The sequence below is a fragment of the Dendroctonus ponderosae genome, unplaced genomic scaffold (genome assembly GCF_020466585.1).
Source record: "Dendroctonus ponderosae isolate FM_Combo_2020 unplaced genomic scaffold, Dpon_F_20191213v2 Dpon_F_20191213_4, whole genome shotgun sequence".
Classification (NCBI taxonomy): Eukaryota; Metazoa; Arthropoda; class Insecta; order Coleoptera; family Curculionidae; genus Dendroctonus; species Dendroctonus ponderosae.
Genome location: NW_026018611.1, coordinates 4,443,851 through 4,460,573, shown reverse-complemented (window position 1 = coordinate 4,460,573; position 16,723 = coordinate 4,443,851). Strand labels below are relative to the sequence as shown.

At 36.2% G+C, this 16,723-nt stretch overlaps 2 protein-coding genes and 1 long non-coding RNA gene across 4 annotated transcripts in view; 2 read left to right on the top strand and 1 right to left on the bottom strand.

Annotated features, from left to right (window-relative positions):
- The first annotated feature begins 769 nt into the window (after window positions 1-769).
- Window positions 770-2,888, top strand: LOC109544085 (nuclear speckle splicing regulatory protein 1). Of its 2 annotated transcripts, none has more exons than XM_019914122.1 (5): window positions 770-788; window positions 1,430-1,580; window positions 1,667-1,871; window positions 1,932-2,210; window positions 2,265-2,888. In XM_019914122.1, exons 3-5 carry the CDS (start codon window positions 1,718-1,720, stop codon window positions 2,759-2,761), a joined length of 930 nt encoding a protein of 309 aa, XP_019769681.1. In that variant the 5' UTR covers window positions 770-788; window positions 1,430-1,580; window positions 1,667-1,717; the 3' UTR covers window positions 2,762-2,888. The 2 variants fall into 2 exon arrangements, with proteins under 2 accessions (XP_019769681.1, XP_019769680.1); XM_019914121.2 differs by lacking the exon at window positions 770-788 and adding an exon at window positions 950-1,123.
- Window positions 2,809-6,721, bottom strand: LOC109544084 (protein suppressor of forked). Its single transcript, XM_019914119.2, has 14 exons — window positions 6,573-6,721; window positions 6,252-6,443; window positions 5,915-5,947; window positions 5,340-5,437; window positions 4,968-5,196; window positions 4,736-4,894; window positions 4,489-4,680; window positions 4,237-4,428; window positions 4,023-4,186; window positions 3,809-3,961; window positions 3,557-3,751; window positions 3,336-3,499; window positions 3,141-3,275; window positions 2,809-3,089 (listed from the first exon to the last, which is right to left on the bottom strand). Exons 1-14 carry the CDS (start codon window positions 6,594-6,596, stop codon window positions 2,884-2,886), a joined length of 2,136 nt encoding a protein of 711 aa, XP_019769678.1. The 5' UTR covers window positions 6,597-6,721; the 3' UTR covers window positions 2,809-2,883.
- A 177-nt stretch (window positions 6,722-6,898) lies between these two features.
- The window catches only part of LOC125504324, a 173,990-nt gene continuing 164,165 nt past the window's right edge, over window positions 6,899-16,723 (top strand). Inside the window, exon 1 of the long non-coding RNA XR_007281437.1 lies at window positions 6,899-6,992. This is a non-coding gene — a long non-coding RNA (uncharacterized LOC125504324). The remainder of the gene's footprint in view (window positions 6,993-16,723) is intronic.

Sequence of the window (16,723 nt, the reverse complement as noted above, 5' to 3'; positions counted from 1 at the left end):
ATGGTACTAAATTGCTTGACAAATGTTGCTCAATTTAGCTTAAAGCGAGTGTATAGGTGAAATAGGGCGTGCTTATTAGATCGATATTTCGGAATAAGGCGGAGGTTTAAATTAGACAAATTCTTGCAAAGTATAGGTAATTAGAGATCAATCAAGAGAATAATCAGGTCTTACATCGCAATAGGCTTAAGCTTACAGGGAGGCGTTTCTCAGAAATTTCCGCCTTGGTTGCATCTTTGAAATTCGACATAATTATTCCAACTAGAGCTAGAGCTAGATACGAGCCATAGACATTAAAGTGGTTCTTGAGACCCGCATTAATTTAGAATTTTCGCATTTTGCGTGTAAACTAGAAATATTCTTAACTGTAACTTAGATAAACCGCAAAAACAATTTTTTAAATACTTTTAAATCGTTGCCAACAATACCACATAAACAGGAGAAGCAAAACATGTTTTTATTTCATAAACCTTTCTTCAAATTAATGAACGATTCAAATAAAAATAAAAGCGTACAGTATCCTGTTTCAGAAGGTTTGCAGGCAAACCACTAGATGCCAAAGGGCGAATTACTGAATGTCAACCGTCAGGCGATGGCAGATACATTTTGAAATTTCACTTTGAAAACTTAATTGAAGATACTTTTTTAAACCAGGTAGGAAGAAAGGGTCTGTTAGTGCTTTCTTACGATTCCTTTCATAATATAGTCAAACCTAAAACCCGTACGCTTCTAGTTGGCACGCTCAGAACTCAATTATGAATATGTGGGCAAAGTTCCATTGAAAGTCGGTAAGTATTAAGAGCGGTTGTTCCTTATAGCATATTCCATTATAATACAAGCGAGTTTTTTCAATTATTGTTAAGGAATAATAGAACAGATTAATTTACCAATTAATGAGCAACAAGTTGGGACATCCAGCGGCAAACCCACCAAGGTCAGGAAGCTAGAAAGATGACATAGATGTCAGAATCCAATCTCTAACCTAACTTCTAATTTCTGCACCATATATTTTGTCAACATACCACATAAACAATAGCGCTTTTCACCAGAGCTTTAGAAGCTTTTCTGCATAGCTTTGAGCGAATTTACCCATTAATTTATTATACGGAAAAATGGCAAAACAGTAAGTACACTAGAAAAATGAGTCACTAAATAGTTTCACAAAAATATAGATTTATACCATGAGTTCCTTTTATCGTTCCGGTGTCCATAGAGTATATCTTATATGTTCTTAACATTATTTATCTTGTTTTGCACAATAAATGCCCAACGCTTGCTAGCTAAGTCGTGAATTTAAAGTTTAACACATACATTCAGCATGCGCCTTATCAGCCTTTATAGCGGCACCTTATATTTGTAGATATCGCTAGAATAGCTACGTTGATTTTGTCTTATAGCTATTACAACCAATGTTTTCCAATTTTTCCAGATATGGCCTCATAATTCCCAATAAAAAGGCTGGACTGGCAGTAACTCGCCCATCTATCTTTAACGAAGACTCGGACTCTGACTCGCCAAAAGTCCTCAAACCCACTGGCGTCAGTAAAACGAAAAAGCAGGATATAATCAATCAACAGAAAGTAAGGACAAATTTTAATTAACACAATTAAACCTGCCTGTACACATATTGAATTTTACTAATCATTAATCTATTTGCTTTTATCAGGCTCTTGAAGATGATCCAACGGTATATCAATATGACGAAGTCTATGATCAGATGGAGAAGAAAAAGAAAGAATCGAAACTGGCAAGGAAAGATATAGAAAAGAAGCCTAAATATATAAGCAAACTATTAGCGGCTGCCGATAGGAGAAAGCGGGAAAATGAAAGACGGATTGAACGCCAAGTGCAAAAGGAACGAGAAGAAGAAGGTGAGCATTAAATTATTCTATTTTAAACCAACATAAAACTGCTGGATGTTATTTTATCAGGCGAGCAGTTTAATGACAAAGAATCCTTTATAACGTTGTCTTATAAGAAAAAATTGGAGGAGCTCCAAGTGTTGGAAGAGCAAGAAAAGCGCGAGGAATATTTGGAGTCCATTGGCGATGTAACTAAGCAGGGTAATTTAGATGGGTTCTATCGCCATTTGTATGATCAGAAGTTGAATTATGAAGACAAAGAGGAAGAATTGACTACCGTTAAAAAGGAGCCATTAAGCGACAACGAAAAAAGTGACCAGGAAAGAACTGCAATCAAGAGAAAATCAGGTGAGTAAACTCAACAACATTTTATCCCACATAACTGCATACATTTGATTATAGATAGTGAAACAGACAATGGCAGCCATACAAACAAATCAACGGCAAAGAAGCGCAAATACCGCACAAGAAAAGCTTCGGACAGTGACAATGAAAAATCCGACAAAGAGCAGGAAATCGTTGAAGTGAAGAAGGAACATTTGCCTTCCAATCTTGATGCAGACTCGGATTTCAGCGTGGACTCTTCAGATAGTGAGGACGAAGAAGCCAACTCGAAAACAAAAGGGCTTAAAAAAGGAACAGACGCAAATATCGAATGTGAAGGCGAAAAGTTGCAATTGCCAGCCAAAGGGAATGTTTTAAGCGACAATGCGGCATTGGCTAAAAATGAGGGCACAGATCAACCAAATGAAAACATTAAAAAAGATGAACCTGCTATAGTCAAAGATGAGAAACCTGCAAAACCAAAACAAAATATTTGGAAGAAACGTACAGTAGGAGATCTATTTGAAGAAGCTGTTAAGCGGTATTTTGAACGGAAATCCGCTAGAGGTTGGTGAGGCAGCTTTTAATGTTAATTCTTACAGTTGTTGAATCAAAGTCAAAATTGAAGTAATTATATCAAAAATGTATTTCCGCGTCTAAGGAAGCGCGATTTTAGACAATAATACAAGGAACTATACTAAATTCTAACTTTCTTCTGTTGCCTCTGCCTGTAAATGTCATTCATTGGAGGCAAATGCATGTCTTCATCGTCTGAGCCATCCATCGAAAGTCCCAACTTTTTCCTCCGTTTCACTCCAAGCCCGCCGTTCTCCTCGACTATCCAATGTACCGATTTTGCAATGTCAAATAGGCGCACATCGCCGTGTTCTGTAGGTGCTGGAACTAAAACATCGCTTTTAAAAAAAGGAATTTAAATCAGAGCCATTTCCATACCTTGATCGGGTAAATGTAGTCGAGTAAATATATCCATCATGATGTCGATGTGAACAAATGGACCCCGGAAACAGTGGGGCGGAGGCAGCAAAGTGCACAGGTGAGCAGCCGACGGTGGCATGGGGAAGGAACCACCTGAAAATATTTGTGTAAAAACACACTTCTTTGATTATTTGATATCTAGCGTTGTTTTACCAGGAATAGGATGTTCGCCTGGCAAAGGGTTTGATTTTGGTTTGTAGGGAATCATTTGAGAGTAGTCAGGTCGAGGTAATGGCATTTCTGACTGTTGGTTTATTATTGACTGCAGAAAGTGACTCTTTCCTGCAGCGCCTGTGATGTTGATAACATCAGTGTAGCTGGAAAAATTAAACGAACTTCAAAATTTGCCTCTTGCGCGGTAGATGTAAACATACCCAATACTTTTCAATTCCTGGGGCGTGCAGGGAAACAGGTCCAAAAATCTATACCTATCCACCAATTGTGCCGTTTCTTTACCTTCGAATTCTTTGATTTTTGAAAGCACTTCAGCCCGTCGGCGTTCGACTTTGACTATTGATTGGAGGTCCCCGATATTGCACTCGAACTCTAGGAATTTATTCCAAATGTCCCTAAAGCGCAAAAGATCCATCAAGAAAATACAATAAGCGATTTCGTTGAGTATTTACACAGATTTTTCGTTTTCTAGGCTCCCTGACGATAAAACGCGTTCAAATAGTACTCTGGTATTGTTGTCTTCATTCAAATGCGATAGGTAATCAATGTAGCAGGTGACATACTCGGGGATATCTCCGAATTTCTTCAGCCCCAATTCGAAAATCCTGCAAAAGAACAGGTGATTGTATGTCTGGTTTATTTCGTTGAGAGGGAAAATCTTGTTACCTGAACGCTATGTTTTTATCTTTCGAACAATAATATTCCATGATTGCAGCGCAAACGAAAATATGGTACAATGCCCGATTATCTTCTCTCGCTCGTTTGAATACTGATCTGGCTGATTTGATTCCTTCAGCCCGCCTGGCGAACTTCATGTATTGAATGTACGCCTGGAAGAAAATACTTAGCACCCAAAAACTTAATAATATTTAGAACTTACCAGGGTCGGGTCAATATCTTGAATATCTAAGTACTTGCAGTATATTTGATGAACTTTGTCATACTTCAACCGTCCTTCTTCATAGTCCGCATACGCGAAGTACAAAAGCATATTTCGACTCAGAAGTGAACTTGTGGCTCTTTCAAAAACATTAGCAGCTTCTTCGCTGAACAGTTTAGAAGCGTTTACGTCCTAAAAAGGATTTTTTTTCTACATTTCTGGTTTACTGTTGTTAGATTGTGGCAAACATACGCCTTTTTCCGTTAGAATTTTGCTGCTCAGCTCAAGAAACTGGGCTGCTTGATACCAAATATCAGGATGATGACCCAGACACAGTAGGCATTGTTCCAAAGCAAAAATCACCCTTTTCGTATGCAAGGCCGTGTCTTCGGTGCGTAATGGGTTACTTTTTTCCCACTCGATGTACTTTTGCCACAGTTCAACCTACGCGAGAATGATCCGCAATAGAAAATGTTCATATGCTTCATGAGTAACTTACTTGTTTTCGCTCCTCAGGAGTACCGTTTGGAGGTACACTTGGGGCATTCCTGTTAATGCCACGGATTTGTACTTCCAGCTCTTTGGCCACTCTTCGGGAATTCATGTAATCTCTGCTTCTCTCTATGCTCATTTTCTCCGCAATTATGGCGTTTATGTTCTGAAATGATGGATAATAATGAGCGATATTCAATAGAATTCTTCAGTTGAATGCAACGTTTGCTCAGACATACTTGCTCGAAAGAAATATAGTCCTTCCAAAAGGTTTCCATGCCAATCATCGGATTGATAATCCCTCTTTGATATACTTTTCGAACCGCACCAATTTTCTGATTTTCCGCATATGATCCCACGGCATCAACGCTTTTCAAAAAATTCACATAATCATTCCAGATGCCATAAGAATGGATGTCCATTCCAATTTTGTCCAGAGCAAAGTCGTAGGCTTGAGCCATTTTTTCTCTGAAATTAATTAACATAGTAGTGCAGGTTTTAATTAATCAATTAAATAGGCATTTTTTCCATTCAAAAATATTTGTTGTAAAGTCAATAATTATAAATAATTATCGCACATTATAATTTCCAAGACGTGTTTGTATACTTACTTATATGTGGGTAACGACGACTTGGTTTCCTTTACATAGGTCAGGTATAGTTTCCACAGTTCAATATTCAAAATCTTCATTAGGCATCTTTGAAAAAGCTATCAAAAGAGCGCATAATTTTTAGACTAGATTACATAATTTCTTTGAAAAACTGTCTTGCCATTGGTTAATCAAACATAAGTTTTCTGGCGCAAAGTAAAACTAAACTAATACGTTTTTCATATTCTTTATATTTTCGGTTGGTTTTTGGGGAAGAAATTTAGGGACCAGGAGGGAAAAAACTGTGAAATACCTTATGTTTCATTAACAAATTTGGATAATTTCAGTAAAAAAGCCAAACCTATGGGGTAATAAACCAGAAAGAATCGTTCTAATACCACGAATTTCATTACAATTTAACTATCTGAGTGAAATATACTGCTAAGTCGGAAGTGGTACTAAAATAATGCCTCCCAGTTTCTGAACACATTGAAAATATTGTAATAATACAAAATCAGATCGGTGAATATGGTTTTTATTGCCTTTAAGTAATCAAAATTATCTGAAAATAATTGTACTTTTATATTAAAATTTACCTTTTCTACTCGCTCAAAATTCCTGGCTTTGATCTGTAAAAGAAATCAAGAAATAGTAATAAATCGTTGATATGTAGCAAATTTGTTTTCTTTGCATTGAAATTCTGTACTTTAGATTGCAATGAGGTGCACGAGTATTCGACCATTGGACATTTATTCCACAGAGCACAGATATATTAAAAGCGATTAGACTTAAATTATGCACTAAGATAATAGACTAATATAAACCCTTAAATAGGGATTTTGATAAACAAGCCTATAAAAGTTACATTAGAAAGGTTAAAAGGCTGTACTGCGAGCAGCAAGCATTTCCTGAAATGAAAAACAGTAAACTTACCTCGTGTTCAATATATATTCTCCAATACCTCGAAGCACTCGGGAAAATCGTGATTAAATGCTCATAAAGTGAGCGAACCTCCGATATGTGCTTGCTTTGGGCTTCTCTGAGCAGAATAGACCATGCTTCCAGGTCGTAGCAGTTCTTCTCCACTTGCTTCTGAGTCCTAAAGAGCTTCTCGTTGCCCCAATCCTTAGCGAGCAAACATAAGACAATGGTTAATTAATTCAAGCCCCCCTTTTCAAAGAGGGGCCTCGGCCAACACTCAGTTAAGCCCTAGTATTACTAGCGCATGCAGTATTTGCTGGAAAAATGACTTACAATATGAAGGCGTTCTTCATTCATTTTGCCGGCTTTCACACCAATATCTTAAACTTGAACTCAATTAATGTGAATAATCTAATGTTTGCGAATTCCTTCGACCACATGTATGATAACAAACTTTATTAGTTTGACTAGTGACAAATGTCAACGAGCCAGAGACACCTGGTGACACCCACTGCTGGTAAAAACAGAGACAAGAAAAGTCTTCCTTGTCCCTCCCATGTCTCTAGTCTAGATTTCTCAACAGTTAAATCTTAAGAGTTGATTCTTTCTCATAGATGGCGCAAGACCTGACAGAAATTACATCCCAATTTGAAGTGAATTAAACCAAATTAAACGTCAGAATTTTGGAAAACTGTTCTTTTGGAAACTAAGTTCCAAATGAAGACAGTTTGTGACAGTGAAGCGATTTTTGGAGTAAGTTTTAATTCGTTTTGTACAACAACCTCGTTTTTTGATCAGTTTCAGCCACTTAAAATCCCATGTTTTGTTCGTATCGATATTTTGAGTAATCTTTAATGAACATTTGTTGAAGCAAAATTAGAACAGTTATAATTCGATTTTGGAATTTAAGGTTTCTCTCAATTTTCTTCATTACCCCTATTAGAAATAGGTCCGCTGCAGGGGCACAGTCTTGCAAAATCGCACACAATCACTTCCAAGTCGCAATTTTCTCGTCTCTAATGACATGTCCTGCAAGTTGCACGTGTTTATTTGGTTCGAATAACCGCCTACTAAAGCAAGCACTGGCATGCACGCACTCGGTATATTATTACTGCTGCTATCGCTCTTCGATATTACGTTATTATGATAATCGCCCTCTGCCTAAATTGCCAATATTACAGCCCCGAGCTGGTGTTGTACCCAAAAGGTAATTACACAAGCATTTTCTCTGCGTTAATTTTAATATCGAATCGTAGCTTTATTGTTTTCGCCTTCTGTTAGTTCTTTGCGATTATTTTCACAGTTGTTGGAAGGCGGTTTTTTTCTACGTTAAAAGAGTTGCGTTAACCTGATTAATCAGTTGCAAATCATCTGGCTATAATAGAAATGAGCAACCCACAATAAAAATCCAACCAAACCATTCACATACTATTTCAAATCACTTAGAAAAAGTTAACTATAGTTGAGTCCGGATATAACAAACTTGAAAAATGAACTGAAACTGGTTCGTTATATCCGGAGTTCGCTGTAAGCGAATAATAATACAAAAACACGTGGTGCATTTTATTTCGTTATTTTTACATAGAGTAGTAGAAATTAGTAGGTATGACTAAAAAGAACACAAAAAGATAAACAAAATTCAATTTGAAATCTACTTCATAAAGTCTGTAATTTTTTTTTGTACATTTCTGCTGCAAAATAGATGTTTTTTTTATCATTTCAGAAATGGTTGGAACAGCATTAGTGTCTACAGTAGAATACGTTTCACCTAAATCGTCATCTTTCTCATTATCGCTTAAAGGTGCAGATGAGGTTACGGAGTCTATAATTTGCTCATCGGTTAACATTTCTCTTGTAATAATGCCATTATCAATGCTCACATAATCGAAGAAATTGAAATCACTCAATTTGGTTTTAACTTGTTCTTCGACAACATTGGGACATCTTCGTCTGTGGCATACTCGTAGTCATTCTTTATACTTTTTTAACCATTCGTTAAGTGGAATTTCATCGTCTGGTTCATAATCATTTTCTTTTCTGACAAATCACCCATGCTTAAAGCAATTTACAATGGTTTTTCGGCTAACTTTTTGCCAAGCTCTATGAATGAAATTTACTGCATCTAAGAGATTTAGAAATTTAGATCTAGAAAATGTTTCATTTTTATCGATCGTTTCTAACGTTGTCATAAGAAGAATTTTTCACCGGCAGACTCTCCAACAATTTTCCGCTACTGATATTATGCCTCTTCTTGAAACGCTCTTCCCAACTTTTATAACAAACAAACTCTTTGTTTTTGATTTTACTCCCCATTTCACTAGCATTTTCTTGCAAAACACTGCCCCTTATGGGAACGTTTTCTTGTCTTTTTTGAGTAAACCACTTAAAAAGTCCCTTGTCAACCTTTCCATGTGCAGATAATTTTAACTTCCTACATCTAACATTTGTTTTGTCATACGCTGATAAAATGTTTTCTCTGTTTTTCCATATTGTTGCAACAGTAGACTTTCCAAGTGCTAATTCCTTACAAATGCCACTCTGCTTTACTCCACTTTTTATTTTGTTAATAATCTCGTACTTTTCACTGCCTGTCTCTAGCTCTCACTAATATAAACAACTCCGCACGATTCGTGTTGCTGAGCGTGGAAGTACGTTATAAACGGAAAGTTAATATACAACTAACCTAAAAAGTGATCGTTATATGCGGAAGTTCGTTATCACCAGTAAAAAAACGTTGGTTTTTATGGACGACGTTTCAATTAACGGAAAAAAGTTCGTTTTAACCGAAAGTTCACTATAACCGGGTTCATTATAAGCGGACTTTTCTGTATTCTAAAGTCATGACAAAAGAAACTGAGGAGTTGGTTTAATGCGACAGTGGGCCTTTCTGGGGCTGCTGCTGATACAGAACACAATTCCATTATTAACGCCAAAATTCGCAAGAACGAAAATCAGCTTTTGCATGCAAGGAGAAGCGACTAATGATTTATTGGCCTATTCAACTAGACTGTCAGCTTTTTCGCCTGTTATTTCTACCAACAAAAGATGATCGGAAAATAATAAAGAACAACACGAAACAAGTGTATTGTGCGTCCAAAACAAGGACACTTCGGATTTGAACCATGAACATGAACATGAAACATGAAGCAACAAATAAAGAATGAATAGAGCGGGAACATATAGACACTCTTGTCCCTGTGTGGTCAAAGGGACTTTTTACCGTTAACTTAAAAAAAGAAAGACCCTGACATATTGTCGACTGCGAGTGCTGTCGTATTCAGTGAAACTCTTAGGAAGTCAGTTGCGACCTTTAAAAACGGTAAATGTGGTGTTAAATTCGTTACAGATGATATTGCTAGGACCGAAAGTGCAGTACGAGTGAAACAGTGATTCTTGAGTGTTTTGTTGCAAAGCTTGATAGTCATGGACATAATTGAAACGCATCTTGGTATTAAAAACGCCGTAATTTCTGACTTAATTTTTTTTTGTTCATGTTTGGCCGATACTAAAGAAAAAAATCCCGATACCGCGGATCGGGCCAATCGGCTGGTAAATGGTAACAAAACGCCGGCTACGCCTCCTCCAGGTTGATAGTAAAAGTTAATTTCCGCCGGACTTGTGATCGTTTAGATATGAGGACAGAGGCGTGTAAACAAGTATCTGGAAAATTTCTTGTTCCAGTGTTTACAGCGCATAGGACTCTGCCTGGGTAACACTGTGTTGAGTTTCGCTATTGAGTTGTTGCCGCTCTATGAGTCAACGAGTTATATCTCAGTCGTTAAATAAAGCTGTACTACATCCGAGACTAGAATTTTCACATCTTTAAAAGGGTTATTAATATTTTGTCTTAATAATGTTTTACTTCTTTCTTCAAACAACTAAAAAAAATATTTTACAGCAACAGAACTGAGTCCAAAGAAAGTCGACGAGATTTCTTGTAAAATCAATCTCTTCATTTTTTCAAAAGATTCAGTTTGCGAGTATTTTACAGTAAAACGTTAGGAAAAACGCGGTTTTTCTGTATAGAGACAGTGCTGTTTAGAAATATTGACCTGATGATTATAAACTTTCGCGTTTTCAGTTCGAGGAAATATTTTTTGAAAAAGGACTAGAAATAATTATTAGGGTTTTGTCCATAATTCGAAGCTGCAAAAAGTTTTCCAAACACTTTTGCGAGCGAAGCGACAAAAAACGGTTAAGGAGGCGAGTGTTCCAATAAAATTTATCTTATAATGTATCACAGAAAATATCTGAAGATTGCCAGTGTTTTAAGTAAAGCTAAAAAATAATGCGATTTTTGCGTAGAAAGAATTGCTTAATAGAAACTTTGCTAAAACTGGAATTACTTGAAAATTTAAAGAAATTTTAGAAATCCTCAGAGCGATGAGGGCGGAGAATTTTTCCAATAAATTTTTGTAAGCTTTCGCTTTACGTACTTACTTACTAAATTATTTTTATAATTTTTCGCTGAAAACACCCCATTATTGTCAAAAAACAAGAAAATTATCAGAAAATAATGCTTTTTGCGCTTTCGATTTAAAACTTTTAGTTTTGTGATCGGTTCTGGGGAAAACCTTAATAGTTTTCGGGAAAAAACGGTATGAATTTATTTTCCTTTTTGGCCCGAATTCGACACTGAAAAAAGTTTTTGTAAATTTTTTACAAAGCTATACATTTATCTTTTAGAAAGTCGCCATTTTTGCATGTTGCATTTTTGTCATTTAGTCGCGTAAAAGTCCTCCAGATCATCAGTATTTTTAACTAAAACTCTAGAAAATAGAGCGCTTTCGAGTAGAAAGTAAAACAAAAAAAAATCAGTTAAAACTAAACAACTACGTTTTTTTAACAAATTCTGCAGTCTTCAGATGAATGGAGGTAACGATATTTCCAAATATGTAGTCTGTTATAAATTTTCGCTTATTCTGTTCCTTTTTTGATAAAAAATTGTTTCATTTTTGCTCCAAATTCGAAGCTGGAAAGGGATTGCAAAACTTTTTACAAAGCGACGAAGGATTCGAAAATGTTTTCATAATTTTTCGTGGAAAATACCTTAAGATTGTCAGTGTTTTTAAGTGAAACTTTAGAAAATTGAGCATTTAGAAGAAAAAGTAACTTGGCCAAAAATGGAAAATTCTGAAATTTGAAAACATTTTAAATATATTATTGATAAATGGCCTTTAAAACAAATCTAAAAAAAGTTCGAAAAAAAGTCAGTCAAAAAAGAAAATCAACATTTTCGCAGCAACGGAACTGAGTTACTGCGCCGATGCGTCCAAGCTATTTGCGCAGCACTGCGCCAATTCCTAAAAATTCACTGAGTTACCCAGGCCTCCATGGCACCTTGAATATTTGAGATTGTATACCAAAAATCTGCGGAAAACTGTGTAGCTTGAGCTTAGGAAAAAATACTTTTTTTAAGGTCATTCAGAAGAAGAATAAGGTTAAAGGTGTAAGAAGACGAAAATTTATCTTACACCACCATACTCTTCCCTCTGACTTAAATAGTCTATCTCTGAATGTTTCTACCGCCACACTTTTTTGTATCATCCATAATACCTGATTCTCCTCTAAGAAAACTGTGTCATCCACATAGGATTAAAAACCAATGCTTCCAAACTCAAGGATTAGTCTAATGTTCAACCAAAGTGTTTTACATTATAGCGTTTTTTGTCTAAACTTGTACGTTGATTGAGTGCGCCTCTGGTTAATTCTGTAGAGCTTCTATTATCTAGAGCCGGTGAATGAATGTTCAATGCTGCTCGGTTGGGACAGTCGCGGTGTTCTGCACCACAACGGCCCATCATTATCGGCAATCGGGACACGATGTCTTATAATCGTTTTTTCTTCTTCTATGGGTTTAATAATAGGTCATGTGGTGGCATTACAGGACGAGCTTATTTACGACGGCGAGGCAGCTAATGGAGTTTTATACTCAGCCTACAATCAAGTACAGAGGCTGAACCGTTTATTTGCAGTATTTAAGAGGAACCTGCTGGTATTTCAGACTACAGCAATTTTGAGGTCCTCTGGGTATTTTCGGTAAAAGTTCATCTGTTACTGAGTTCGCACCTACCTGAGTCAAAGTTGCCCAACTGTCTCATCAGTCTAAGGGTCACTTCAGTGTGTCTGTGTGTGTAGATGAGAAAATCCTCCGTTCTCACATGAATGAATCGCGTTTTTGCTTTTATTTCCATATAAATCGGGACCTTCACGTTATTAGCCTTTGTGGCAGTTCGCAAACCATTACGAACCACCGAGATATTATTAAGGTAGAAGCTGGCTGGCTAATTATAGAGTACCAGCGCGTACTCGAGACGTGCTCCCGAAGACGTGACGATGTAGGAGGAGCTCCGTTCTTCCTCTGTCAACTCTTCTTTTTTCCTGTGGCTTTTCTTCTTAATGGTCCGGGCGGAACGGTTTCGATCAATACCGTAGGAGGATCAACAGATTTTCACTAGAACATTCTCTTTTCTGGGGTAGTACCACGAGAGTCTGTGGATTACTCTTGGTGTTTGCGCCGTTTATTTATTAGATAATCCAATAAGGTATTTTCACTTTTTTAGTTTAGAAAGTAGTTATGGCAAACATTACACTGATATAATTTTTTTTGGAAAAAAAGTCTCCATAATAATTGTGTAGCAAATTCAAATTCAAATCAGACATTTTCCGCCAAAAACGCCGAATCCATATCGTCGGTTGCCTATCCCGATTGTGACGTAGCAGGTCATATCAACACAGTGTCTCGTGTTTACTTTGTTGTTTTCGCAGCTTTGTTTTATTATTTAAGTTATTGTGATTATCATTATTTTATTGGTTAAGATTATTGATTATGATAATGGAAAATAGTGATATGTATGGATTACAAAATAAGTGGTGTTTTCTGCCAGAATGCACGAATACCTCAATAAGTGCTTTAAACAAACTCTTTCTAGCCGTTCCCCATGATTATGCACGTAAAGTTTTATGATTCAAAGCAGCTAGACGTGACGTTCCTAAATCAAAATCAATGTTTTTTTGTTGCAAGGATCATTTTAATGAAAGTATGCACAAAAAGCTAATGATGAGGCAGACAGAGTATGCCTTCGATCGTACTCTCTGTTCTGGGCAAATTCTACCTTGTACAGTGCACAAAGAACCCTCGCGTTTCAATTGCACATATCCGATATCACCATATTGTTCTCGTGATGGCCAAAATACAAATTTAAGAGTTCATTTTACTTTTAAAGCAGCCATGTGTATAGGTTAGCTTAAGTCTAATAAGTAAAATTCTATATATTATTTGCCTAATTTAGATATATTATTTACCTAATACTAATACATTAGTTTATTAAGGAGAGAGTAACTAATAATGAATTTACGAATTTTTACTTACGCTGCTGCTTTGACACCCTTAAATTCGGCTGAACTAAAGTGTTCGTCGTTTTTTAAAAATTCGGTAGCCATAAAAATATGTACACACGGTAAATTGTTTGTAGACGCTTTAAGGAATCCTTCAGAAGCCATTTTTTAGTTTAACAGAAACTATAAATTATTTATGTCAACAAAATAATTAATGAAACACAACCACACAACTAAACGCTATGCACAGAACGTAAACAATCCTCCATTTATATGACCAGAGACGTCACAACCAATAGGATTGCGTTTTAGAGATTCATGAATAATTTGAATTTTAGCTGAATTTGTTTATTAAATATTTAACAAAATAGCAATAGATAGATAGTACAAACTTATTTAATCTTTCATATATACATAGATGTATGTATGTGTATATAACCATAGATTAATGTTCAGTTAGTAGCAATTTTTGATACAATGAAAACACCCTATTGTTTCTCTAGTTTATTACAAAACGTTGCAAAACTTGCTTGAAATTAGGTAGCTGGTTGTGAGTGTTTGTAAATTTGATTTGTTGAGGAACATATCAGCGTTACAGCATATTTGTGGTTAGTTTTCAAATTGGGCTCGCCAAAACTTCAAATGTTTTCCGTTCTTGGAAGGACTCTAAATCAGGAATACATGCTGTGTGGAAATTACTCATACAAGTCAATATATTCTTCTGACAAAGCCAAAACGTAGTGATGAGCAAACGTTCTTATAAACAATGAAAACTGATATTGCGAAGCGAGGTTATGGAGTGGAATTAAGCGGTTTATAATAAATTCGGCTTCTCTAAGTATAAAGTATACAAATCTGGCTTAGTTTCGATGTTTTTGGGTTTGCCAAGGATGAAAATTGCTGAAGAAGATGACATTGGGATGGTCACTGATGCCTTCCTATTTCGGCTTATCTGGTTTTACTTTCTGCCGAATAAATAATTCAAATTTCCAGACTGGGTTAATAATCAGATGAAAGACGGGAAATAGATCGGTCAATCTTGTGCTGAGCATTGGCACATTTTGAAACTGGACATAACGGCGGGAATACATACACCGGTCCGGCTACGTTTACGTAGACGCGTGTCGTTTACATCCTGCGGTTCCCACACAACTTATTCCTGGGCTGACGTGTTCTGGCCACATTTATTACCCTGACCATTTGTTATTTCATTCCGTGTTCTATTTCACTGCCGCCGTATTGTTTACTGTCCTGCTGTTGAGTTGATCTATCGTTCCAGGTTAAATTTGTGGCTCCCCTAAGAACGCCGATGGAACGATTCCAGAATTATCTACAGCGCATTAAAGCCGGAACATGTCAATGAAAATTGAGCGAGGACATGATTTAGGGCTAATGATCGTATGATCAAGTTGCGCTAATTAACTCGATTCGGAAGCAAGTCTTCAATGCTTCAAAACTATGTGTTTTTTATCGGTTCTTTGTAAAAAGGGTTGGCGTAAAACCGAAGACAACACTGCAAATTTTGCACTTGCATGAGATGGGTGTGGTACCTGCGCAAGATTGTTTTTGAGAAATGAAAATTCAAATCCCAAGAAAATTATGACAGTAGAAGTTGCAGGCAGCTGTTAACAAACAGAATAAAAAATCTAGTGAAGATTCTCAATTGAATTATGAGGCTGGGATATTTCCTCAGAGCCTTCCTTGTGCACTGAAGGATTTTGGAAGCCGAACTTCTGAGCCGGCAATCTGAATTATAACTAAATTATACTGCTGAATGTTTCACGATGATCTATTATAACTACCCAGTTATAATTCGATGTAGTTAAATAAATGGGAAAAAAATTTGGCCGCAACCATTATCAATTTTTATAATTAAACAATTACCCCCCAAATACCCGGCGAGCATATTTTAACAGGGGCCGCCGCTTTTAAGGAAATTTCCTGCCGGAATAATCGTCCCTAATAGTTCAATTTAACATTTAACATAAATGTTATAATAAAAATCGACACATAACCGCAGCCCCCTTAAACATATATATTACGGCTTGTTTTAGATGCCGAAAAAGTGCAATAAAACCACGGTTCTGGGTACCCACCAGACGGAGGAAATTGTTTTAATATTATTTGGGACAGCAATAAAAATTTAAGTGGCCGAGGTAGCTGACGCGAAATTGCCGGGTCGGGGTTGATCATAAATAACCGAACTGTCAAACGACCCGAATGGGAGACGGTTATTTTCAAAAACGAAAAAAAAATGGAATTTTTCAACTTTCATGTGAACGAATTACCGATGTGTGGGAAAGAGTCGTCAACAACGAAAAAATCAAACGCATTGATTGTGAGATGGTCTTCAAGCTGGAGCTTTTTTGGCAAACTGGAAGATGAACCTGCAGTGGCTAAAGACGATGCTTTAGAAGTTTGACGACAGGAAGGACACAAACCTCTTAAGAAGGTGAAGAGAACGAAGAAGATCTTTAAACGACTATGTTTGGACTGATGTCGAAGAACAGAGATGTAGAAATAAATAACGTTCGAAGAAAATAGGCTGGAATGGATGCATAAACACGAAATGATTATTAACATAAATGTACAGAATCAAGCGCACAGAAAAAGATGAATATTATTTATTTATTGTATATACTTTCCTGAGTGTGTTTCAATTCCAAATCAAAATTCACTCCTGGGTTTCAGTCATTTATTGTCTCTATTTATCAATTAAAATACGTTTTGGTGTATTTTTCCACCATCATCAGTTTTTCTAAAATAACAGATAAATGAAAAAAAATTTCATTAATTTAAAAAACAAACACAGTTCATCAACAGCCTCATCATATCACACATTAAAATACATCACAATTGCAATACTTTAAAACACTCTAAAATTAATTAGGCCTAACAGGTGATTAGTCACAACAATCAAATTTGGGAAAAGACTAGAATTCTTCGTTCAGATACTTAAATATTTTTACTTACATGTGTAGCGTTGTTGCTGCTTTAAGCCTTGGCATATATTTGGATTATTAATTTTGTCCAATTTGGACACAAAGCGAAGAAAATACTGTTTATATTGATTTCTTTTACTTTCAGCTATTTTTCTTTGCATTCTGAGGATATTATTTTTGGTTTGCAAAATTCTTCAATATACC